Genomic DNA, 25,398 nt, shown 5'->3' with positions numbered 1-25,398 from the left:
CAACATCCGGTTTTTGCCTCTAAATCTCTTCGCCTTGACGCCGATACGTCATCGTGCTGCTGCCTGTCGGGAGAAGCAACAACAGGAGCTAAACATGGAGGTAAGTGAGTGAATCTGCTGTTTTATCACCAGGACAGTCATGCACTGAGTGTTGGTGAAGCTTTATCATCATTTAGTGGAGTCTGGTTGGATGAATGGAGCGTCTTGGTAACGTGGTTTCAGCTCACCGTGCTCTGCAGAACCAGAGATCAGAGTCCATTCAGCTGCAAAGGCTCATTTCTGAGTTACAAGGGTCAAACATTTTTACTTTTCATCCTCAGACAATTTGCAAAAGTCAAAAACTAACTCAGAAATCTAAGGGTTCTTTTCAGAAAATTTCAAAAACTAATCTAAAACTTTTTTTTTTTTTTTTTTTTAGAAAATATTCCACTTTTCAATCTCAGAAGTTTCCAAGATTTCTAGAAAACTTATGAGATCAATCTTCCAATACCTGCATCTTCTCGAATCTTTCATGTCTTTTTAGTGTTTTAGTTTTGCAGAAATCCTCTGATGAGCTCCGTTTGCGTCACTTAATCATAATATTTAGTTTGACGTTCCCAGGCCCAGAGGAAGTTGATCAACTCGGTGGATTGCTGTGTTGATGAGGCCCTGTGCGGCCTGGTCAGGGCCTCCGGGGGCCTCGCTCTGCTGAAGGGCCACAGGGTCGTGCTTCGCTCTGACCTGGACAGTCTGAAGGGCAAAGTGGGCCTGCTGTCCGGAGGAGGTTCTGGACATGAGCCGGCACACGGGGGTACGACTTTTTACTATCCATGACCTTTAAATGTTGGAGAAAAGAAAGTACACCCTGATCATTTAGGGAAACTAGGAGTGCATAATTATCGCATCATTTATTATGATAAATTTCTTACCATAAGAATTTTTATTTATCCTTTTTAATATGGATTCCTTAGTTTTGGGAGATTGTTGATCAGCCGATAGCTAAATATGAAGCCTATCTTATCCACTGATAATAATTAATCACAAGATTAACTTGATCATTTCCATTTGAACTATTTATCATTTTTCTCTTTTTCTACCAAAAATTGGTTTTCAGTTTGGTGCTTCAGTCTCAACCAGCCCCGTCTTTTGAAGCACAGTTTTGTTTGAATTCATTTTATTTGTTGCTTGTGTTGTTTATATATTTAAAATGTTTTCAATTGTTAAATGTTTATTAGAATCTAAAGTTAATTGAGAAGGGTTCTTACAAGATTTAGCAAAATTTCAGACAAAAAAAGCATTGGCAAATCAGGTTTTTTAAATCAGTGCATCGCTTTTTTTATAAAGATGACCATTTTACGTCGACTCAAAGATATTCTTTTTTTTTTGCTTCATATTTTTTTAAGTCTTCTTGATGTTTTTAGTTCTCTTTAAGTTGAATTTAAATCGTTTTAGATCCTAATTTGTGGTAGTATGTAAAACCAGAGAACCAGAAGTGGGTGTACTTTTTTCTCCCCACCATTCTATAGGTTTGCAGTTAAACTGGAGTCCCAGTTTAATGTTACTGGTCCCAGTTTGATGTTGCTGGTCCAGTTTAATGTTGCTGGTCCCAGTTTAATGTTACTGGTGCGTCATCAGGTTATATTGGTGCTGGCATGCTGTCTGCAGCCGTGGCAGGAGGAGTGTTTGCCTCTCCGCCTCCTGCCAGCATCCTGGCTGCCATTCTCACCTTACACCAAGCAGGTAAATCTGCTCTTCAAATATTAACTAATTTAAATGTAGTTTTCAGATAAAACCCTAAATGTGGAGTCTGGCGCCTCTTTCTGGCTCTCCAGGAGCTTCTGGGGTTCTTCTCATCGTGAAGAACTACACCGGGGACCGGCTGAACTTTGGCCTCGCGGCAGAGCAGGCCCGTAACCAGGGAGTGGCCGTGGACATGGTGATTGTTGCAGAGGACTGCGCCTTCGACCGGCCCAGTAAAGCCGGCAGGAGAGGCCTGTGTGGCACCGTCTTCATACACAAGGTGGGTCACAAAAACAGCTGAAACCACAATCAGAAAAGGATCAGATGACGGATCAGTTAGGAAAGTGTTTTTATTTAACTTTTCTAGTTAAAATGCACAGTTGGTCGCACTGCTGCAAGGAGGTCCTGGGTTCGATTCCCAGCCCGGGGTCTTTCTGCATGGAGTTGGCATCTTCTCCCTGTGCATGCGTGGGTTTTCTCCCACACATGACTGTCAGGTTAATTGGTCTCTCTAAATTGTCCCCAGGTGTGAGTGTGTGTGCATGGTTGCTTGTCCTGTCTGTCTCTGCCCTGCGACAGACGGGCGACCTTCCAGGGTGACCCCGCCTCTCGCCCAAAAGGTCAGCTGGAGATGGGCACCGGCACCTCCTGACCCCACTGGGGGATAAGGGTGTTAGAAAGTGGACGGATGGATAAAATGAATAAAAGTGTTGCTGTTAAACTGTGTTCAGCTGGCCGGGGCGTTGGCAGAAGAAGGCTGTTCGTTGGACCAGATTGTTTCCAAGATGAAAGAAGTTTTGAAAGGGATTGGTGAGTTTTTGAGAAGTAAAAATAGTTCTAGATTTATTTTGTGGTATTAGTGCTTTTGAAAATTATGTCTTTTGGTTTGAACACCACTGTTTTGACTTGCCTGAGTTCATCTTATCTGATAATTTCACTGTTTGTGATGGATTCTTCCATCACAGGCACATTGGGAGTGAGTCTTTCTCCATGCAGCGTTCCAGGATGTCTTCCCTCTTTCGACCTGCCGCCAGGAGCCATGGAGCTGGGACTGGGTGAGAGCCGTGACAGGAGGGTCGAGAGTTTGGTAAAACGTGGAGGAAGGGTTGAGGTTGTAGACCTGATGGACGGAGGTTTAACTTTTCATTCTATCTATAAGGGATTGTTATGAAACTGCTCTAGTAGTGGTTTAAAATGCTTTAAAAACTGAAAAACTTCACTAAAACTGTTTTTATTTCTAGAGTTTTTATTTGACTCTAGACTTGTCACAATAACACACTTTGCTTACGATAAATTGCCCAAGTAATTATTGCCATAAACGACCATACTGTTGTTTTGAGACCATTTCCAAGTAATTGATAATGATATAAAAATGCAAGTTTGCTCTCAAATTCAGAAATACTTGGCTGATCCTAAAAGAACATTAAATAAAAAGAGACCAATAAACTTTAATTTGTGAAGAATGCTTAACCCTGGAACTGGAAGATATTCAAAATATCCAAACTGAAACACAACAACCAAAAACAATAAATAAACAGAAATAAAAAAACACAAAAGAAACCACAAATAAAACGGATCATGATGTTTCTATGACAAAATTGCCCTTCAGAAAATATTAACCATCAGAGTGGAAATGGTTTAAATCATTTTAATTTAAATGAATAATGGGTTATTGCTGCAGGATAAAATACCCTATTAATAATGTTTATATAATTAGCTGTTAGCATGACTCAAAAATTTATTACTGTCACTGTAAATAATATTTTGTTTGACTTATTCTCAAATAATTCAGTCTTAACTTGTACTACATATGAATCTGTTGTCCATCAGGAATCCATGGAGAGCCTGGAATTAAGAGGTCAAAGGTCAGCCAGAAATACTAACACTAACCACCCGTAGTCGTTTTTATTTTAATGTATGAACAAGCTTTGTTTCTTTGGGTTCTTGACAATCAGGTGGCGTCTGCAGATGAGGTGGTGAAGACGATGATCGATCACATGACCAACCCAGACAGCCAATCACATCTGCCTTTGAAATCAGGTCAAGGTTATGACATTCTTATTAGTTTGGTGTTTCAGTTAGCATGTACCATATTACTGTTTGTTTTTATTTAAGCTATATATCTGTATATCTCTCCTTTCTCCGGTGAGTGGGGCCCCCTAGTGCCCGACCACGACACCCCAAAACATCCTAAAATATAGTGATCAACCTCACAGCCTCTCCAGGATCAGGTGTTTTATGCCTTAGTGACTCCAGTCAAGGCATGAACTGCTTATTAAAACTTGGTTTCTAATGTTGTTATTACAGGTGACAGTGTTGTTCTGTGTGTGAACAACCTTGGCGCTTTGTCCTGCCTGGAGATGGCTGTTGTTACCCAAGCGGCCATCACCTGCCTGGGTGAGCAGAGAGCCGCTTCCATCTGTAGCCATTTAACGAAACTTAATATCAGTGTTTCAGTAGTATACTACGTTAGAACAGTAACAGCATGATTTAACACCACCTTAGCCAGGGCTGCATAAGAAATCACACATTTACCGTTATCACATTGTACACAATATTGCAAAGATTAGCTTGCACTGATATAAACTGGTTAATTATTTAAAAAATTTATATTTAGACTCTATATTTGGGGACACTTGTTTTTAAGTGCAACCAGATATTTCAGCATTAAAGGATTTAAAACAAAAGGTCGTAGATTTTTACTCCTTAAAACTGACATTTGAAGCTGTTAAAAGTCCTGTAAATTTAAGATTATTCTTTCGGGTTTGGTGAGGGCTAATGTTCATGAAAAAGATTTAGAAACGTGCCAACATTAGATTTCCGATGCAGTTTTTAAGGATGCGTTTTTTGGATACAAGGGACAAAGTGAAGCATGGAATGGACCTCAAATGAATAATCCTAAACTGAGGTAGATTATTTTGGTTAAAAATATAAAAAGTGTTTTTTAAGGCCAAAAATTTAACTGGTGATTAAGTCGATTTGTCCTTATTTTGTGTTTCACTTAAAACAGTTGAGTCGTTTTGGAAATGTTAAATATAAAAGCAACACTATTTTGTCGTCTTTATTTTGATGTTTTTGTTGGAAATTTAGGGGAACAAAATCAAGACTTTTGTTCCAACGGTTGTGCGGAGGTTTATTGACGGTCTCCATGGTTACAGAGAGCCGTGGGGTTGTGGTTGCCAGGGTGATGTCGGGGCCGTTCATGACATCACTGGAGATGGCGGGAGTTTCTCTGACCCTGATGAAGGTCAACCCAGAAACACTGAGGCTGTTTGGTAAACAGCATAAACCTTTTGTTTCACGTCATTATTTAAAAAGTAATAATATGGAAGGAAGAGTTTTAGGTTTAGGTGAAAATTTAAATTTTGTTTGATTTCATGTGCTTCTGCTTCAAGAGTTTTCAAAACTATTTAGAATTTTTTTTTCACTAATTTACTGTGTGAGACATTTTTACATTTATGTAACTAAAATTTAGTCAACTTATTAAGTTTAATCTGTTTTTGCAGTGTTAGTTAACTGCATATCTCAACTCAGATACTAAGACCAGCGCCCCCGCCTGGCCAAACCTCAGCACTGCTGCTGTGAGCGGACGCAACTGCATCACTTCAGCTCCTGTTATGATCACACGGCCACAGGATGACAAACACGCCAAAGGTCACTAAATTTTGTTAAAATCTGTTTATTTCATGTAGAAATATTGTAAATAACGCTTCCAGAGGCTGGTAATGAAATTTATACAAAGCGAACTGCAACAGGACAAAAAATTATTATTAAATTACTATTTTTTAACTTATTTGGTACTAAAAATCAAGCTAGTTAACTTAGGTTCCTATGTTAATGTATTATTTCCATGTAAATTTAATCTTTTACATTTTCCCAGGGCCTCTCAGTCCCGTTATGCACAAAGTTTTAAACAAGATCTGTTCCACCTTGCTGGAAAAGCAGGAGGAACTAAACTCTCTGGACCGGGCTTCCGGGGACGGAGATTGTGGCAACACTCACGCTCAGGCCGCTAGAGGTGAGAGAGTTTTTACAGGAGGAAAATAAAAACCAATACCAAACCATTATCATGTTGCTCCTGCAGCCGTTCAGGAGTGGCTCCGGGATCATGTGGTTCCTGGTTGCCCGGGGCGACTGCTTTCCGTCCTCGCTGGATTGGTGGAGGAGAAAATGGGCGGATCCTCGGGAGCAGTACGGCAAGCTGATTTGTTACTGTTTTCAAGAACCAAAAATGTTCATTATAGAGAGAAACAATGAAGCTGAAAACTTGACAAACATGAACAGTAAAACTGATGTTAAAGACACTTCAAATTTTAATTAATAAACATAAATGCTCTTTTTCTAAAGAATTGAGTAAATGCAATTCTTACAGTTCTTTGACATTTCTTTATTTTTTTCAAATGATAATAAAACAGCACAACTCGGACAAGAATCACTTCCTTGACAAGCTTAACACATATAACCCAAGATTGATGTAATGAAACAATTCACAGCGGTTTGATTATGTGCTAAAATGGCCTGCCATAGTTTGCTTTATGTATTTAATTATGTTCATATTTTGCCAAACAATCTGAGATCAGTTCTTATTTTCTGTTTTTCAGCTGTACAGTCTGTTTCTCACCGCTGCAGCTGGTCATGTGACCGAGGGGAAGACCAACGGCGCTGCCTGGGCTGCTGCAGTGCATGCTGGGACGCAAGCCATGAGAAGGTACCCAGATAACCTACATCACCTAAACACATCAGTCTAAAGAGATCAAAGTAAAAAAATGTCTTCCTTCAGATACGGAGGCGCTGACCCTGGAGACAGAACGATGGTGAGAAACGAGGATTCATGTTTAGATTTATCATGACATAATGTAATTTACTGTTAAGCCTGACCCTGTTTGAACTCTGACCTCTGCTGCTGTCTTCATTCTGTAGCTGGATGCTTTGTGTCCGGCTGCAGAGGAGCTCATGAAGCTAACTACAGCACCACCTGCTGGACAAATGGATGTGCTTCATGCAGCTGTGGCGGTACAGTAACTACAGACACGTTTCATATTATTGTTTCCATCCAGAACTTTCATGCATGCGCACAACAATGGAGGGTAAAAAGACTTTTCCATGAACCTGTAGAACAACTGTTAACAAAATGAAACCTGGAGATGTAGGTATTATTAATTTAGTGAATGCACCACAGCAAAAGGGAAAAATAACACAGAAAAACCATTAAACAACTCAAAGCCACTTTTTTATCTTCAGTTTTTCTGCCCTCTCAGTCAGTTTTGCTACAAACAGATCTGTTGACAATGGCAACTGAGTGACAACAGCTCTACTAATGTATCAGGATTTAACCCCAAAACACAAACATTTTCCACACAAAGAACAGAACATTAAATTTTTTTTTTTAACTGACCCGAATTCCACAGCACGTCTACATGCTAGCTTGTCAAAGTCAAGCTAGCATTACTGATGTACTTCCCTCTACCTCGATATTTCTTTTTAATTATATTTTGCCTGATCTTGTTATCTCATTGTTGCAGTGTTGACAATTAGTAGCAAAGCACTGCGTCCCTTTTTCTTTTACATATCATGCATACAGTAAAGATTTTGTGCATGATGTCGACAACTTGACGGCTAAAACCGGTCGTCTCCCCTTTATTTCCTCCGACTCCACAGAAAGCAGCTGCGGGAGCCGAGGCAACCCGTGACCTCACAGCGCGGGCCGGGCGGGCCAGCTACATCGCCGCCGAGCGGGTCACCCTGCCTGACCCCGGTGCCGTGGCCGTAGCCGCCATGTTGAGAGCCGTCGTAGAAACGCTGGCGGAGCAGAAGTGAAGCAAAACCCACAATGTTAGTAGAGATTAGTCACAAACATTGACAATTTAATCACAAAAATCAGTTTTATTACAGTCAAATGTTTGTTTTCATATTTGCTTGCATAGAGTGGTGGTTAGACCCTCTAGACTGAATCCTAGTCATTCCTATGATTTTAAGAAAATGTGAAAAAAATGCCTCAATTGTGCCTTACGATTTAGACATCAGCACCATCGTGCAGTTTTACATAAACAAAAATAGTTTTTGCATTTCTGTTGGGCTAATTATCAAAATAAATAAAAATAAAACCAATTTTTTTTATAGAAAGCCTTGAAAATGACCACCTGCTGTTAAATGTTGCTTCGAACAAATGTAAAATATGAAGTGGTGTCACATCTGAGAAAAGCAGTGCTTGCCTCAATCTTTACTGTTTTTTGTTCTGTTAAAATTAAAATCAGCTAAAAATTGGGACGTTCACGTGTTTCTTTGTGTTATTTTGTTTTCCTGTTTAGAAGACAAAGTGTTTGGATTTGCTAACCCTGCATAAACCCCAACATTCGAGCCTACATGTTGGACAAAGTTAATTTATGACATACAATTGTTTAAATTGCTGTGGTGTTTCCTTCATTTTTCAATTATTCACATTTGAAATCTGAATGTTCATTTTCCATTTGCTTTTAGATATGAAAAAGATGAACTTCCATCTGTTTACTGTGTCTTCATGGACACAGTAAACAAATAAGTCTATTATTTGAGCTACACTGTAAAAAATGTTCCTGGTTTTATTTTAGTTTAGCATCAGACTGACTGTAATTGAGTCAAACTTTCTACAAACTCTAACCTCTTCTACATTAAAAATTAAGTACTGACTCTCCATCTTACCTAGATAGTCTCTGAAATTATATGTTTTTGTCAAAAACTGTGTTGACGTTTCCCAGTTGCACTAACTAAATAAAAATATTTGCTATAAAGTGTCATTTTTGACTGTTTTTACACCAGAAAACCCTCAGTATATCACCTTGTCTGTAAACAGATTTCAAGTCTTTGCACAGTTTGTTTATGTGTGGCCTTTGACTAGGACATGTTAAACACCTTTAGATGCTTTGCTCTAATCCGAGCCAACTCAGATTGTGTGTTCAGGGACATCTTGTTTCCCTGACAGTGTCAAAGGAAAGCAGTCCCACAGCATAATGCCATCACCCCATGTTTTACCCTATGGATTACATATTCGACCTGAAGTGCAGAATGAGTTTTCTGCTAAATATCAAACGTTAAAAAGGTTCGGTTTTGTTGCCTTTTTAAGAACCAGTACAAACTTTTGCTCCACAACTATCTGCGTCTGTTTAACTTATAAAATGGCAACAAAACACACTGAGGTTGAAGATGAAACGTGTAAAAATGTGAAAAGTTCACAGCTGTTTGAGACAAGCTGAGATGCAGTGAGGTTGTTTTTTTTATATATATATATTTAGGAAATCAATCAGCTGAGGAAACAGCAGAAGCTGACAGATTAAAATTAAGCAGTTCTTTTTTCAGTAAAGATGAGATAAATTAATCTGTTTTCTGTCTTTGCTCTCCTCTTCCTTTTAACTTTCATTTCTTGGTGTTTCTCTCAACCTCCACCCGTTCACCGACTTCCTGCTCCTCTCTCTGAGCACTCCCACACTCATGCACTCCACCGACCTGCTGCATGAAAGAAAAGCTTTCAGTTTAACAAACTGCACTCGCTGCACACAGACCACGACAAAGGTGAGTCGCTCCTCGCTCTGTTTCGCTGTGGGACGATAAACCACCATTACCAAACATCTCCGCTTCATCCTCAGGTTTATGTGGACCTTTTCAGCAATTTCAGAGCCATAATGTTAATCTGGGTCTTTTAAACTAACTGCAATGTTTACAATATTTGATATTTGATTGAATGTAACAGACATAAAGAGGCTCCTCTTACTGATCGAAATCTTTTCATTGAACAAATACATAAAAGGTGAAAAAAATCCTACAAATATTGTATTTCCTCTTCTGAAACTTCATAAAATGGCTTGAGTAAGTTTTTTAAATCTAGGAGGATGACCTTTTAAATGTGTGCGATTTAAAAGGAAGGCCGGAAAACTGAGTCAGGCAATAAATCGCCAAAGGTTTAAATCACCAACAATGAGCCTAATGGTGGTTTCAAATATTTAATTAACTGTTTTTGAAAAAATTTTCTTTAATATGAATCAAGATTATTCCAGCAAATTAGAACAGAGCTGCCAACCCAAAAGAAAATAGATATTTAACGTTCAACAACGTTTTTTAGACTTCTGCAAAATAAATGACATAATTCATACAGCATGAAATGTTTTTTTTATCACCAGAAGAATATGTGTAATAGTGATAACATTTTGTTCAAATGTGAAAATTACATCATTCTAACATGAAAAATATGAGGACAAAGTTTTCATGTTAAACCGCATCACTCGGACAGCGGCGCTACACTTCCGCATGAGCAAGGAGTCAAAATGTAAAGATTTTGGCTCATTAGAAGCTTAAATTCAATGAACCAGAGCCAGATAAAACATTTTTACAGAGAAAAAACACCAGAAAGAGCCAAATCAAAGTTCTGCCACTACATCAATCAAACAAACAATCCAAAGTTTGCGATAAGATGAAGAGCCGGAAACCTGAGTCATGATTGTCTGTCTTTTTTGATACATTAATTAATTTTTTTCCTTACATCTATCATCCCTAGGAAATCGTTTATGTCTCTTAGTGTTGGTGTTAAATTTTTTATCATTACGTCCTCTTGTTACCTTTTTCTTGTTAAGAAAAAATATCAGTTTTGAAGGGCGACCGTGTTTTGGTAGGGCTGTATTTTGTCTTGCTCCCATTTCATATTGCATTTTCATTTCACAATATTGTCTCAATTTACTGGTTTATTTACTGCTAGATGGGCGCCATTATTGATAAGGTAACATTTGAAGCCACTTATATCAGGTAAAGATGAGCAAATAAAAAATTTGTAGCACCATTTCAGACTTGCATTCATAAAAAATGTAGAAAATATACATACATATTTTTCTTCTGCTTCACAATGTTTCATTCGTTGTGTTGGTCCATCACATAAAATCTCAATAAAATACATGGGTTTATTATGTGAAAAAAAGAAAAAACTTCAAAGGAGTGTAAATAGTTATAAAAGAAAACAATTATAAAATAAAACTGCTCTAAAATATATATACTTATATATCTGATAAGAACATTATTTTATTTGATAAGAGTTTTTTGAGAGAAAAATTAACTCATGATAAAATAGGAGTAATTTTTAAGCTAATGCTAGATTAGCTGCATTTGCCTAAATTTGGGTCAGCTAGCTTTCATGCTACATGTTTTAAATTAATGAGGTTAAGAGTCCAAATTATCGGTCACCTCCAAACTTGGAGAAATAAACCGAAGCTAAAAGTGGCTACTGGATTAAAAGGAAACAATTTCTGATAACATTAAATGAGTCATGCTAACGCATGCTAAGCCATGTTAGCTTGTACAAAACATTTTCACTTTAAGAATGATCAGTTTGATGATTGTGAATTATTCTTTACCCATGTGTTATCAGACATTCTCAGTAAAAACTGAAAAAGAGCCGGACATACTTGAACTGTTCTCAGTTTCTATGCTAACGTGCAGCTGCTAGCGGTTGACGACAGCGTTTCCCATGTCTAAAAATTAAACCCAAGTCTCTGATTTTCTCCACAACACTAAACACATACAGCCTGAGAAATGTTTTATTTATCATATGGTGCTTGGGAGCCTATTTCAAGTTATTTAATGTTATCATGACATTTTGTGCTAAAATACGTAAATTTGAATTATTTGGTGGCTAGCTTCCAGACTCAGGAAGTGAATGGTCAAGTGCAGCACTTCTCTGTTAAAACTTGACAAACGTGGGCGATGTGAAAATGTTTCTTTATGATAAATACTGCAGTACTGTAGGTATGTTGTGGTTTTCAGTCTCTTATTTTCCCCTCAGAAGAATTAGCGTAACAGTTGCCATAGAAATATTAAGAGGAAATAACATCCTACTACACAGATCTGAGTTGTTACACATTTTCATTTGAATACCAAGCAAACGCATATTTACAGTTGGATATTCTTCTAGCATCCAGAAAACATGAATGGATTCTTGAACCTCATCACTTTATACTGAAATAGGCACCAGATGTAACAAATGAACATAAAATAAAGATGTATTGTTAATAAATGTAATGTTTATATTATGTTTTAGCTTCCAGAAGTATTCCATCTACTTAATAAAGCAGATACATGAAAATGATTAGTGCATTGTGACATTATCTCTACATATAAACCTGAACACATTTTATTGTTGGTAAAATATGGTGGCGGCAGCATCATCCCATGAAGGTGCTTTTTCATCAATGGGAAAAAGCCAGGTCTGGGCTTAAGAGACTTTCTGGTTGTGATGGAAAGCAAATACTCACCCTATATGGAACATGGCGGTGGCAGCGTCATCCTGTGGGGATGCAAAGCAAAGCCGAACAAAAGCTGTTAGAGGCTGAAAAAAACCTGAGACTGAGGCAGCCCAAAATACAGACACAATTAGTAAATTGACCTGAAGGCCACAAAATTCATTAAATTAGAAATGGTGTCATTTTTTTTACCTACTCAAAAATAGTACTTTTATCAAAGTCTGTACATCATTAAAGATCTGAAACAAACATGTCTGTCTGGTGAGTTTTTGGTTAAAACATGTTTGTTTTTCATTCAGTGGGAAGAAAATCCAGATGTTTTATTGAAGTAAGAGTAAAAATATTTCATAATAAAATTACTCAAGTAAAAATTCTCAGAAAAGTAAACATGTTTTTAAAAAAATGACAGAAGTAACTATAACTGAGTAACTGTAACTAGTAACTGCCTGACTCTGGCTGCTGGTCACTGTGTTTATGTTGTGGTTAGCGCCGCGTGCCGCTGGTTAAATCCCGTCTGTTTCTGTGTCATGTTCTCGTTTTTGGCAGAGCAACTCGCCTCATCAATGATTTAAACCCTCGCAGAGCAGCGCCTTGTTCTCTTCACCTCACTGTTGTTCACACAGGAAGTGAGGAAGTGTTTGCTGTCATGGTTTTACTCAGCCACCTGTTAGCTTGAAAAATAACAGGATTGGCAAACCAGATGCTGTGGTGATGCTGTGAGGGCAACTCCAGGAAGCTGAGCTGTCATTTTCAGATTGCTGTTCTGACTTATTGTTGTCTCTTACAGACAACCTCTCTTCCTCTAGTTGTAATTTAAATTTTAAAGATTTCTGTCCATCTTTGTGGTTCCCAGATGGAGTTTGCTTGCAGCCATGTTGTATGTAACTGGGGCCCAGATGGAAAGCGTGAGTAGCATTGGGCAACATGGACTTAGAAATATATCACGATATTTTATAGGACTATGGTGAATAATGATAAACTATGTATTACTTCATTTTTATCTGACAGACAGATGCAGAAAAAAGGGATTTATATCACTAAACTGCACATAGATTCTTTATTTAACTGTATTTTCCATATTTACAGATATTTGTTGATGCCTTTGTGCAAAAAAAAGAAGAAAAACAATGACTGATCTAAATTCTTACAAGAATGGTATCACAATAAATGATAATCTGATAAATGCCCATCTCAGACCAGTCCATTCCCTCAAACATGAGGAATGTTTTATCAGGACTAATATTCAAACAAAGGTTTATGTCTTCGAACCTTTAGCAAGTTTTAAATAACTAAGACAAAAATGTGACCAAACTCTTTAAAGTTGATAGAACTGTTTGTTCCGTTGAATTCATCAAAGCTTTTCATATTTAGCTTTTTAATTCTCTCTCTAACAGCAGGTAATTCTCAGTTTGGACCCGAATATGAAAACAGAACGATTTTACAAACAGGTGACTTTCTCACACACTTCAGCAAAAACTCAACATTTTCCAAGTCCAGTGCTTCTTAACAGTTGTTTTTCTCTCTCAAGTGAACGTTTTTATTCTCCAGAGTATTGCAGCGAGATAACAGGAAAGCATATTAAAGAGGAACCTCCATGCCTAAGTGTGTGTATGCGTGTGTGTGTGTGTGTGTGTGTGTGTGTGTGTGTGTGTGGTGTGTGTGTGTGTGTGTGTGTGTGTGTATGTGTGTGTGTGTGTGTGTGTGTGGGCATGCCTGCAAAAGCAAGAGAAGAGAAAGACTGCATAGCTGTGCAGGTTGCAACTCAACAAGTGGAAAGTCCATGATGTCAGAGTCATTTTGATGCATGATTAAAAAGTCAGGCAAAATGTGTTTAAACAAGAAAGAAATTAAGAAGGAAACCAGAAAATACCAAAATAAATAAGAAATAATTTAACAATGCAACAAAAATACACGGAAAGAAGCAAAGATGTTGTTGCAGTGTTAAAAAACATGAGAAGGAAACAGAAAGAGTTCAAAGTTAAAAGTGATATTATAAGAAACAAGTTAAAAATACAAGTTAAAAAACCTAAGTAACAAAGAAAATCAGGACACACCTGACTTGTGCACCTACTTGTGCGTAGTTGTCAAGTTGTCAAGACTTTCTAAACGAGTGAATATCTGATCCTGCAGCTCTAACTTCAGCAGGAAAACACCAGTAATTCAGACACTCCAAAACCTCCGTACCTCTTCAACACGCTGTCAAAAAGACAGACGGCTTCCAGATTTCTCACCATTTAAAAAATATGTGAAAATAATATAACATGACCACTTGATATATAATGTTAGAAATAGAAGAAATCTCACAAGTTGTACACATTGGAAATGCTGACTGAACTTATCTGTTATGCAAACTTCTGTTTTTTTTTTCTTATTTGCACGAGATCAAATTTACTCAAGAGAAGAATCTTGTTTAAATCTGCCGTATCACGGTGTCTCTGTAGTGACATGATAAATTGAAGAATTAAGTCGTTTAATCTATTTTTGTTTCATCAGATCCACGTCCTCCGCCGCTGCCGCCACGCCGCCAGAGAAAACCTCGACCCATTTCCCTTCCCAATATGCCTTTTCTCCCCACTCAACTTCCTGTCACTCCTTTCTCTCTTCCTCCTCCGGTTCCTCCCAGACGTAAGTGACCCTCAATCAAACTCTTAAAGATTAAATATGGATGAAATGTAATTACTTTTCCAACCGATTTTTTGATTCTTCCAGTTGATTTGCTGGAAGAGGAAAATCGTTTTAAGGTCAACATCAACGTCATCTCACTTGGTCTTGGAAAACTGGCTGACATGAGCCAAGGTCAGGACACACACAAATCAAACATCATCATTTTCCCATTAGTTTATCCTATTTCTGTTTTGCAGATGCAGGCCTGGAGACCTTCCAGAACCCGGTGATTTGTGGGAAATGTAGTGCTGCGCTGTCATGTCTCAGCTCAGTGTGGAAGAAGGTAAATATTTCATGTCAATATAACCAGGTTTTTGTTTTATTTGTTAAAGACAATCCTTCCTGTAAGAACACAAATTAGCATTTTAAGTTTGTCCTCTGTTGTGCAGTTGTGGGTATGCGAGTTCTGTGGATATGAAAACGGTGTAGACGAAAGTTTGGCCCAAGTGTGCGTCGGTCAGCGTGCGGGTGTGCGTACTGACGACCTCTACCTGCCAAGAATGAGCGAAGACGACTACCAGAACCTGGAGGACACAATGGTTGTTTTCTGTGTGGACATTTCTGGCAGCATGACGGTCACTACAGAGGTTTGTATAAAACAGAAAACTTCAATGAGAAGCATTATGCAAAATTCAAGTTGAGCATGTTTTTTCCATTTGATTATCTACTACATCTTAAAACAACGCAAGAGCCAAGTGCGTAAAAAACCCAATGCAGATAGTTTCTGGCAATAAGTTAAAAGTTTTGGTGTCTGGAAAATGAGTAGTTTCAAAAACCTGCGGAACGTAACGTCAAAATCAGCAGGCACCGCGCCGTTCCCTAGCAACCTCAGTAAACCCAGCCTGTTATTTAGCAACCCCGGTGAAGCCCAGCATGTTTGGTCAGCTGGTTTTACCGCTGCATGAGCTGTACAACATACAAGTGTTTTGTTGTTGACTAAACATCCATAAGCCAATTGCTCAAAAGAGACTAAAATCTTATCTAAGAAAAAACTGCAAAACTGTCATGAACATGTTTTCTATACTTGGCCACGCCCCTCAGGGTCAATTTTTTCCAAATTTTCCAAAGATACACTTTCACAGAAATGTTAAGATATACTTTAAAATACAGTCTACCTTTCTGCTACGTCTGTATTTAGTAGCTGAACCTCAACCAACTGAATTCAGGAGCGACTTGAGAGAAAACAGCTAAAAGATCTGCATGTTCAGCATCTCCAATAAAAAAAACATGTAAACGATCTGTAGAAATACCAAGAACACAAACCACAACTGATAAAAATCTGGCGTTTTAGCTCTGATAACAACAGACTAAACGGCAGTGTGTGTCACTGATGAGAAGCACTTAAAGCACAAGAAGTCACTCACAACAAAGACTCGGCTTTCACAACAGATACGATCTCTCTGCTTTCGGTTTCACAAACACCATTAGATTCAATCAGGACGCCCTATTTGGCTTTTCTTTGCTCTCTTCTGAATTCTCCTTGTGTAGTTAAATTTGTAACTTCTGAAAGGGCATTTTAAGCATATCTCTATGTTTTATGCATTTGCAAGATGGACGTTGTGTTGTTTTACGTAAAAAGAGAAAGAGCTGCAAGTAGAAACACCTACATACGTTTGACCACAAAAAGATCATAGTACAATCACTTCTCTATGATTTCTCATTAGGTGACTTCCGATAGCGGCTCAATGCTTCACATATCCAGATTAGAGGTGAGACATTAATTTGTTGTTGATGATTAAATTAAACCCTGTGTGAAATCTATTGATTGTGGATTACTTGGTGGATTGCTGTCATCCAACAGGGAATCCAGGATGCTCTTCAGAAGACGCTAACGTTCACGCTGCAGCAGACGCCGCACCGCAGGGTGGCCCTCGTCACCTTTAATGATGAGGTAGGACTGATGTGCCGGCCATTTTTGAGCCAGATCGTTGATATGAGTTGTTTTTTAGGCTGCATTCACACCAATGCTGTTTAGTCTGTTTCAGTCAAACTGTGGTTTGTTTGGATTTCTTGGACGCCTCTGTCATATAACTAGGTCCCTTTGCAATAAGCCATTGTTGACTCAGAATGTGCGGTCAATGAAGTTCAAAGTTGAATGAAACCTTTGAAAATGAAGCATTTAAGGTTAAAATGTGATTTTGTTTGGTCACGTTTTCTGCTGCCTGTCCGTCAGGTTGTTATCTACGGGGATGGTACTCGGACTCCGCTCACCATCAAGGACTGGGCGTTGGTTGACTACGAACACATCTGGAAACAGGCTTTGGGTTACAGTGTCCCTCACTGCATCGCTGAGACATACCAACATCTCACCCAGAGAGTCAAAGAGTAAGAAATTCTGTCAAAAAAGTAAACAAAGACAACTCATTGTCCACTATAAATTTAAACGGCGTAAAAACACAGAAACGCTACTGGTGTTTTATATTTCCATGTCTTCCAGGTTAAGGGAAAATGGAGCAACAGCTCTCGGTCCGGCAGCGTTAGCTTCAGTAGCGTTAGCATCAAAATACCCCGGCTCCAAGGTAAGTGAGGAGTAACTCCTGCCAACGTTGACATTTCTAAAAATTGAGAATTCCCAGAAAATCAGCCAAAAATATAAAATAATGAATCCCCCAGCAGGGGGCAGTCAGAAGCTCTTTTTACTGTGCCCTTTTAAAGGGGCAGTATCATTTAAAATTGACTTTTTTTAAATTTACATCATGTTATTATGTTATTCCCACATCAAAAACATACCTGAAGTGCCGCCTTGAGTTTTTTATATACATTTGAGAAGGACTCGTCACCTTTAATGATGAGGTAGCACACCTTTCAGGTGTGCTAAACGGCTGGGTGGGCCGAGCTCCTGTGACACGAGCTACTTCTCAGTGAAACACTGGTAAAAAAAAACGTCAATAAAGGCTTAATAATGGAGCAATGTTGTAATGACTTCCTGAAGGTAGAGTTTTAGAAAGAGGAGGAGTTTCTTAAAGAGACAGAGGCCCAATTTCAAGTGAAATTTTCTATTTGATATACATAGAATTTTAATAATGACTGAAGGTACCATGGTTATCTCATTATCGGTATAAAACGGCACTATGAGCCTGGAAAATACATCATACTGCTCCTTTAAAACAAAATATGCATAAGTCAGATCTTATGCTAAAAATAAAAATGATCTTATACGTAATTTCATCTGAAAGGTTGAATGTTTAATTCAGTTGTGTCACAACTTTATTTCAATGTATGCTGCAGGTCATTTTGTGTACTGACGGCAGAGCCAACATCGGACTCGGAGACATGGAGCAAGTTCTGTCCTGTAATGCAGAGGCTTCATATTTCTACAGACAGTTGAGTCTGCAGGCAGTAGAGAAAGGGTCAGGAAACACACACACACTAACCTCCCCATTAACTCCACGCTAGAATGTTTTTGTTGTATTCTTAAGAATAAATAAACAATTTCTTGTTTTTTTCAGAATCATAATCTCAGTGATGTCCTTTAAAAGGACAGACTGCTGCTTGGCTGATATTGGGAGACTGGCTGATGTGACTGGAGGAAGGGTGAGACACAAAATTAAGCACATTTAACTGGTTATCTTGGCACAAATATGAATTTATTAAAATGTCTAAAGAAGAACAAAGTAACACTGTTTTACATTTAAACAGGAAGCTGGTCAGGCAGTGGTTAAGCCTTTTTACTCAGCATAACGGCAATTTTACAAATGTCTACCAAAGGTTAACTGAAACTATTGTTGTGTAGGTGTGTTCTATTTTTTTGTTTGTGAATGTGTTGGTGTTTTTTGGTGTGAGCTGTAAGCACATTTACTCAAAATATATTATATGGCAGTTACAAATGCAGAAAATCTGAGGTGTAAATATTTTTGTATTGTAGTTTTGAGCAATGCTTGAAAGCATGGAGGTCAGGCATCACAGCAGCAACATAAAAGCATGCTGAAAGAGAAAATGTTATCCTTATTGTCACTCAATTACAAGAAAAGGTTAAAAAAATACATATATTTGTATAAAATGTGATCATAAGTTGATGACAACAAAGCTTTATGTTTTAAATATTGAAATACTATCTGACTGGTGGCGTGACCTTTTCTGTTTTATCCAGAGTTGTATCCACAGTTTCCACCCCATTGTTTTTTATTTTTAAGCATTTCAAATATGGTGGCAAAACCTTAAACTGCTGCTGCCCAGTTACTCAGCAGGTAATCAAAGATTGAGTGAGTTAGTCCATGTTTCTGACCAGCAGATTGAGCGGAAAAAGCCTTTAATCTGCCTACATCCCCCAGAATGCTTTGCGGTTCTAAATCTGAGTCCTGTGAATATTGAACATTTTATCAGAGCTGTTGATATAGATTATGTTTCTATTGTGATATAAGTTATTGATTTATTGTCCAGCCCTAACATAGCTCATATACAATTTGACAGATTGCTGCCAGACATTCAATCAAAAATCAGATTTTACAAAATTCAAAGTTAGACTTTTATTTTGAAGACATTGAGTTTTATTTTGAAAGTCTATACCCATAGCATTTTTAAAGCATTATCCTATTTTAAAAACTACTACTGTCAAGAACTGGTTCCTCAATTGCTAAAATTGAACAGACAAGCTCTGATTTATACAGTGTAATTTAGCAACAAAAATTCCCTTTTGAATCAAAATTGTTGCTTATATACACTACCGTTCAAAAGTTTGGGGTCACCCTTCAGTACTGTAGCTTCTGTGAGGAGCTAAACTGTTTTCAAATGTGTGTACATGGTTGCACAAGGGTTTTCTAAACATCAATTAGCCTTCTGAGCCAATGAGCAAGCACATTGTACCATTAGAACACTGGAGTGATAGTTGCTGGAAATGGGCCTCTATACACCGATGTAGATATTGCACCAAAAACCAGACATTTTTAGCTAGAATAGTCATTTACCACATTAGCGATTTATAGAGTGTATTTCTTTAAAGTTAGGACTGGTTTAGAGTTATTTTCATTGAAAAGTACAGTGCTTTTAGTGACTTTCCAATGTAACCCCAAACTTTTGAACGGTAGTGTATATGATTTGTGATTAACAAATTATAATTAACTTGACTAAAAATTTTAATCGAGTCGCACCATTGCTCACAACTCATCCAGAGACCATAAACCCTACACTGCCATTGTGAAGACTTCATAAAAAATACATTTTAAACTCTTAATGTTTTGTCCCCCTCAGGTGAACATTGTTAGCATCGGCACCATGGCGACAGAGATCCAGTCCATTTCTGAAGACAACGTGTTAGCAACAAGTGTAACTGCAACCCTGCTTGCTCCTGACGGCGTGTGAGTGGAGACTGAAATCAAACACACACCAAAAAATATAATTTCAAGAGGAAATCTGAAACTACATGATCAATCTCAACTTGGTATCAAAATAATCAATATTTTGGACCAATCCGCTCACCTCTGTTTCTTGATAATTGGTCAAAATGTTATGGCTTATTGGTGTATTGATATATGAAATAGTTCAAACAACTAAAACATTTCTTCTCCCTGTAGATATTTCCCATATGAGGACGAGAACAATCACAAGCTGGTGAGAGAGATCGGAAACGTAACAAAGGGACTGGAGATCACCTTCCAGTTTGCTGTGAAACCAGATTACATGGAATGTGAGTTAGTCAGAAATAAAACATTTGAGCACAGAAACAAAAAGAAGTTGTGTTTTGCTAAGAGATGTTTCGGTTACAAGATTGTCTCCAGAGGAACACGCTTCCATTCCAGCTGCAGCTCAGCTTCAAGAGCAGAGACCAGCAAAAAGTCACTCGCATCATTACCGAACAACGGCCAGTAACCACCAGCAGGTTAAAAACAAAACCACAGCTTACTCCCAGTATCACCCAATAAACCAAACTGGTTTGTCTTTTAGATTCTTTGGTATTGACTTCACTTGGTCGGTTTTGTCTAAAGTAAGATTCTCCTGGGAGGACTCAACACGGCGGTGCTGGCCGTCCACTGCGCTCAGCTGTGCGCCAGTTTAACCATGGACGGCCGCGTGGCCGAAGCACAGAGGCAGCTAGCAGCTCAACAAGACCTGCTGCAACACATCAGGTACTACCAACACTGCCCGACAGGAAGTAGTGAGGAAACTACTTCCTCTCTGAGATCCGAGCATGGTCACTTTCTATCAAAACCATTGAATCTCACTGAGTGTTTTTCACATCAATCCATTAAATTTTGAATTTTTCCAAGTGCTGTCATTGCACATCTCACTACATGTTTACCAGACATCTAGTAGTCCGGTCGACTCGGTTCAATTAGGGACCAAAGCTGCAACATTTGTTATGTTTCCAGCAGCTATTACCAAGATTGCAACTTATAATTTTCATCAGTTCCAATCATGTTCAGAACTGAAGAATCCTTTTGAATTTGAGGTGAAACACCTTCAAGAAAAAAGAGAAGAAGAAGAGGACTTAGAATCCCATCAGAATGCAGGGAGACTGGTGTGGGAATGAATCCATTCATTTTAAAAGGCTAAAGTTGGGTTTTAAGACTTGGCTCATTTTAATTGCTGGGTTAAACGTGTATTGATTATTTCCTGTCTGTCTGCGTTGCAGTAGGTTGAGGCCAATCCAAAAGGAAGAGAGTATCTATGGTAACTGGATGGAAACCATGACCACAATTTGTGGCAACATGAAAGCAGATTCTCAGGTGCCTTTGCATTTACCGTAACACCAGCCAACACTTTTAGTTTCAGCCATAATAGAAAAATAAAGTTAAACTCTGAAGAAAAAACATGCCAAACATGATAAGTTTGCCTGACTGAGACATTAAATGCAGTAAAATTTAGTTGTGCCTGATTGCATTTAGATTAAGAAAACTATGAATGTAACTAAAAGCAAATGTTTTACAATCGTGCAGTTTAAATATCCCATAAATGCACATTTGTTCCCTCATTTTGGAGCAGTGTCTGTCGGACGAAGCAGCTGAGGTGGTGTACCAGATGAAGAGAGCCAGAAGCATCAGCAGCAACTACATGCCACCCGTCCGGAAAAAGGTCATGGAAGGAGTGTAAAAAAAGCTGATTCTACAGAAGAGAAACATACAATTCAAATTCATGAGCGGTTTAGTATTATTTGTCTATGTTTTACCTGTGCAAAAGCTGCCATTTTAACATAAAGCCAAAACTATTTGGTATTTTATTTTCATAGTTTTAAACTGATGTTAGAGAATGTGATGTTTAGATAACAAATTTGGGTTGAATACAGTCCAAAATGGATCATGTTCTCTGAATAAATCGGAGCAGAGCCATTAAGCCAAGGGTTATATTTCTGTTTTATAGAAAGTTTATATATAATTTCTCTCTGTTTCATGTCAAATAAAGACTTGTGTTTTTTATTGCAAAATAAAATCATGTTTCCTTCAATTACTTCTCATATTGTTGTACTCACATCAATTTACCTTATTTGATTTAAGGCCCTATCTCAACAATCCACCAAAAGTTTATAAAGCTTAAGTTGGGAAATTGTAATAACTATGTTCTGATGGATTCAAACTGATTTTTTAAAAAACATTTACCAACACTGTTTAGAAAATGTTCAGCTCAATTCAACTCAGTTTAATTGTTTTAAACTGTTTTGTAGTTAAACCCTCTTCTACTTTACTCGCTTTGATCTGATAATTAAGTTTTATTAAAGAGTTAGGGGAAATCAATCAGATACGCCATAGATACGGAAGAAAAATCTTCTGCTTGTTTTTGCTGCCAACAAGTGGCGAGAAAATGAACTGCAGTTCCTGTTTGGGTTTGCTGATTCATTTAATTAATTACTTTAATTGTCATCGTGATGCAGCGTTAGCAGAAGGAGTGATCAAACCGGTTCTGGTTGAAAACAGCCGGTCTACCAGAACGAAGAGTCATTTATCAGCAATCTGAACGGCTGATCTGCAGATAATTACATATTTTTACAGCGGCGGAAATTTACCCAAGGTCCATTCTGTCTTAGTGAGTCACTGCCAAACAATGAACTTGTTGTACTCAGGTTCATGAGGTACGTAGCCTGGGCTCTGTTGTTTTAGCTCACTCTGTTTCCAAGTCCAAATTAAAACTCTTCACTTCAACTCTGATGCCTTCTTTTGGTTCCACCCAAACACCAACCATGACACATGTTTTTTGTTTGTTAAATTAAAAATACATTACCTATTTTATTGCAAACCATTTTTTTAAAATTATGCATCATTAAAAAATAATTTAAACTAAACCTGGGATTTTAAATGAACAATAAAGTCTGTACAAATGGACTCATAACTCATTTCCGTCCTGCAGGTTTATCTTGTTAGGAAAAACAATAAGAAACAAAAACATCATGCAGTGTCCTAGATTTTTCAGCTGATGTTTTCTCTGTCTAGATTTTATGTTAGTAGTCATAAAAAAATGTGAATGTGGGTCAATTTCAAGAAAGTCCCGCATTATTTAGTTATGTTTACTAAATATGTGCACTCAGTTTAAATATGTGCAAGTCTGCTTTGAGTGAAACTCACTGGATGTTTGTAATCCTATTTGGTACAAACAAATAGGAGTATTTGTCCTGATAAAAACTGATAAAATATTCATAAAAGAGGATTATCTTGCATTTTAGTTCAAAAGTACATATTTTTAGTTTTAAACCTTTTAAAATGTAACTAAAATTTTTATCTGGATGAACCGCCCTACGTTGGACCTCCTGTTCTACATTATTAATTGCTCCCCCTTGATTAAACTGCCTTGACAAAGTTTTCAAACTCCCTGAGTGTTTTTGCATTTTGGGTCTATTCAACCACAAACTTCATTATCACATCACACCAACCACACCAAGCAGCAGCAAAACATGGCGGTGGCCGTGACATGCTCTGGGGATGCTATTCTACATCAGGAAAGGGAATCAGATCAGAGGTTTTTGTAAAATAGAAGGAGCTAACTACCAAACAATCCTGGAGAGGATAAACCTTCCAGCAGGACAACAGTAAACATACAGCCAGAACTCAAATGAAAAAAAATAAAAAATAGAATGGTCAAGTCAAAGCCTGGATATATATCCAACTTAGAATCTGTGACAAGAGTTGAGAAGTAAAGTTCAAATGAGTTCTTCTTACAGTCTGACTGAACTAGAGATATAATACAAAACAGGAAGGGAGTGGAAGACTGTTACATGGAAAACCAGAGGTGCAACTAATCAGAAACAGAATCAGGAAAACATTGGTACAGCTTGTCTGAGAGACCTTCCATGATGCGTGACGATGTCACGTCAACACCTAAAAGCAACTGTGGGAAACCCTACAAATCCACGTGCCCTTAGACAAACAACTAAAACAAAGAGAAGTGGTGAGCACATGCTCTGTAGGAGAGGTTTTGTAAAGATGGTGACCTCTCAGAGTCTGACACAAACAGATCAAAACATGAAAACCCAAGTTTTTATTAAAAGACTGAGTTTTGGTCAGTGACTCTGGTTTAATTAAACATCAGTCAACTCCAGGGCTCCAGATGTGAAACTAAACACAGCCAGGTGTAAAGATGAAGTCGAATAAAAATTGAATGCTTAACAGTTTGACCATATGGAGGTCGCCATTTTGCTGGACCATACAGAGGTCGCCATTTTGTTGGACCATACGGAGGTCGCCATTTTGTTGGACCATATGGAGGTCGCCATTTTGTTAGACCATACAGAGGTCGCCATTTTGTTGGCTCATGTAGAGGTCGCTATTTTGTCATCTGCACAATTAAAACTAAAACACAAGATGTCAAAACTGCGGCCACAAAACATCTGGATTCAGGCAAGCTACCTCAAAGTTTCCAATTGGCGTTATACACAAGACACGACAAACAAATAAATAAAAGTTACCGGTTTGTGATCAACTGTTTACTACAGTAAACAGGAGCTAACACTATTAGCACAAGCTAAGCGATATTAAATCAACTAATATAACAATGCAACATCTATAAATCTTTGCAAGACACTTTTCCAATGTATTTGAGAAAACATTTTGGTCGCGAAGCTTACCGTTAACCGCTTGATTTGGAAACCGAAGCTTTTTGCGATCTTTGCAGCAAACGAACTAATTTCCGGTTGGCATGTCCAAGCAGCAGCCGCTCAAACACTAGCACTTCCGGCCGACTTTTTTCTTTATTGGTTCGGTCCATCTCGTTTTCATTTCCTCTTGATATTTCTCTATTGCGATCTGGTTCAAATTGAAGAAGCTGAGCGTTACTTACTGCGCAAAAATGACGGTTCTGTTCTACCTGGTCGGAGCTAGCATGATGCACCTAGCATACGTCATCTACCCAGGATGCATTGCGCCGTAAACAACATGGCTACGTCCATGTGAAAATATTTTTGTTTAAATTTTGTTAAGAAAAGTAAACAGCCTGCAATTCTTTTTACTATGTTATTTTAAATACATATTTTGTAAATAAAGTCTATTGTTGCAATCCTTTTAAAGTTTTTCCTATGAAAACAATATAAAATGTTGTTAATGCACTCTCACTGCGAAATATTACACTCCTCAAACAAAAAAATAAAATAAAATAAAATTAATGAAATTCGAACAGTCCAAAGAAATACTGGGAAACTTTATTATGGTCATATTATGTCTGCAGATCGGAACATTCAAGAGTTGGCTTTCATACAGCATTCATCCTCTCTTCACAGAAACCAAGAGAGGATGAATGGAAAAAGCACCACAACATTCTTGAAAAGAATCTAATGATAATTTCTAAGTAAAACAACAGAGTACAAGAAACTCTTAATTGGTTTCAGAGAAAGAATGTCAAACTA

The 25,398-nt window shown here is 37.9% G+C and overlaps 2 protein-coding genes and 1 long non-coding RNA gene across 5 annotated transcripts; 2 read left to right on the top strand and 1 right to left on the bottom strand.

The window, feature by feature from the left end:
• Positions 1 to 40: 40 nt before the first annotated feature.
• Positions 41 to 8,492, top strand: LOC129379938 (triokinase/FMN cyclase-like). Of its 3 annotated transcripts, XM_055060894.1 has the most exons (17): positions 41 to 100; positions 601 to 790; positions 1,615 to 1,719; positions 1,812 to 1,999; positions 2,451 to 2,529; positions 2,685 to 2,774; positions 3,550 to 3,584; positions 3,675 to 3,759; positions 4,027 to 4,116; positions 4,878 to 4,994; positions 5,254 to 5,373; positions 5,600 to 5,737; positions 5,804 to 5,910; positions 6,321 to 6,427; positions 6,500 to 6,533; positions 6,640 to 6,732; positions 7,378 to 8,492. In XM_055060894.1, exons 1-17 carry the CDS (start codon positions 95 to 97, stop codon positions 7,534 to 7,536), a joined length of 1,743 nt encoding a protein of 580 aa, XP_054916869.1. In that variant the 5' UTR covers positions 41 to 94; the 3' UTR covers positions 7,537 to 8,492. The 3 variants fall into 3 exon arrangements, 2 of the variants coding, with proteins under 2 accessions (XP_054916869.1, XP_054916870.1); XR_008608258.1 differs by lacking the exons at positions 6,640 to 6,732; positions 7,378 to 8,492 and having other exon boundaries at positions 5,804 to 5,915; XM_055060895.1 differs by lacking the exons at positions 41 to 100; positions 1,615 to 1,719 and having other exon boundaries at positions 740 to 790; positions 1,759 to 1,999.
• LOC129379940 (uncharacterized) lies at positions 7,446 to 24,867 on the bottom strand. Its single transcript, XR_008608259.1, has 3 exons — positions 24,625 to 24,867; positions 11,988 to 12,019; positions 7,446 to 7,518 (listed from the first exon to the last, which is right to left on the bottom strand). It is a non-coding gene; the product is annotated as an uncharacterized LOC129379940 (long non-coding RNA).
• LOC129379939 (circularly permutated Ras protein 1-like) lies at positions 14,477 to 21,668 on the top strand. Its single transcript, XM_055060897.1, has 16 exons — positions 14,477 to 14,600; positions 14,685 to 14,771; positions 14,837 to 14,922; positions 15,029 to 15,226; positions 16,304 to 16,348; positions 16,441 to 16,530; positions 16,813 to 16,964; positions 17,077 to 17,158; positions 17,868 to 17,989; positions 18,089 to 18,173; positions 19,827 to 19,933; positions 20,150 to 20,262; positions 20,343 to 20,454; positions 20,561 to 20,701; positions 21,208 to 21,301; positions 21,558 to 21,668. Exons 1-16 carry the CDS (start codon positions 14,534 to 14,536, stop codon positions 21,663 to 21,665), a joined length of 1,689 nt encoding a protein of 562 aa, XP_054916872.1. The 5' UTR covers positions 14,477 to 14,533; the 3' UTR covers positions 21,666 to 21,668.
• Positions 24,868 to 25,398: the final 531 nt, after the last annotated feature.

The sequence above is a fragment of the Poeciliopsis prolifica genome, unplaced genomic scaffold, assembly GCF_027474105.1.
Source record: "Poeciliopsis prolifica strain line A6 unplaced genomic scaffold, Auburn_PproV2 SCAFFOLD062, whole genome shotgun sequence".
NCBI lineage: Eukaryota > Metazoa > Chordata > Actinopteri > Cyprinodontiformes > Poeciliidae > Poeciliopsis > Poeciliopsis prolifica.
This window is presented reverse-complemented; position numbering and strand designations above follow the sequence as displayed.

Bases quoted from the DNA above. Each gene is read 5' to 3' on its own strand.
- LOC129379938 (XM_055060894.1), top strand. The intron at 4,117-4,877 runs GTGAGCAGAGAG...CCATGGTTACAG, and splicing joins AGCGGCCATCACCTGCCTGG to AGAGCCGTGGGGTTGTGGTT. The intron at 6,534-6,639 runs GTGAGAAACGAG...TTCATTCTGTAG, and splicing joins ACCCTGGAGACAGAACGATG to CTGGATGCTTTGTGTCCGGC.
- LOC129379939 (XM_055060897.1), top strand. From the start codon at position 14,534: ATGCCTTTTCTCCCCACTCAACTTCCTGTCACTCCTTTCTCTCTTCCT. The intron at 14,923-15,028 runs GTAAATATTTCA...TCTGTTGTGCAG, and splicing joins TCAGCTCAGTGTGGAAGAAG to TTGTGGGTATGCGAGTTCTG. The intron at 17,990-18,088 runs GTCAGGAAACAC...TGTTTTTTTCAG, and splicing joins CTGCAGGCAGTAGAGAAAGG to AATCATAATCTCAGTGATGT.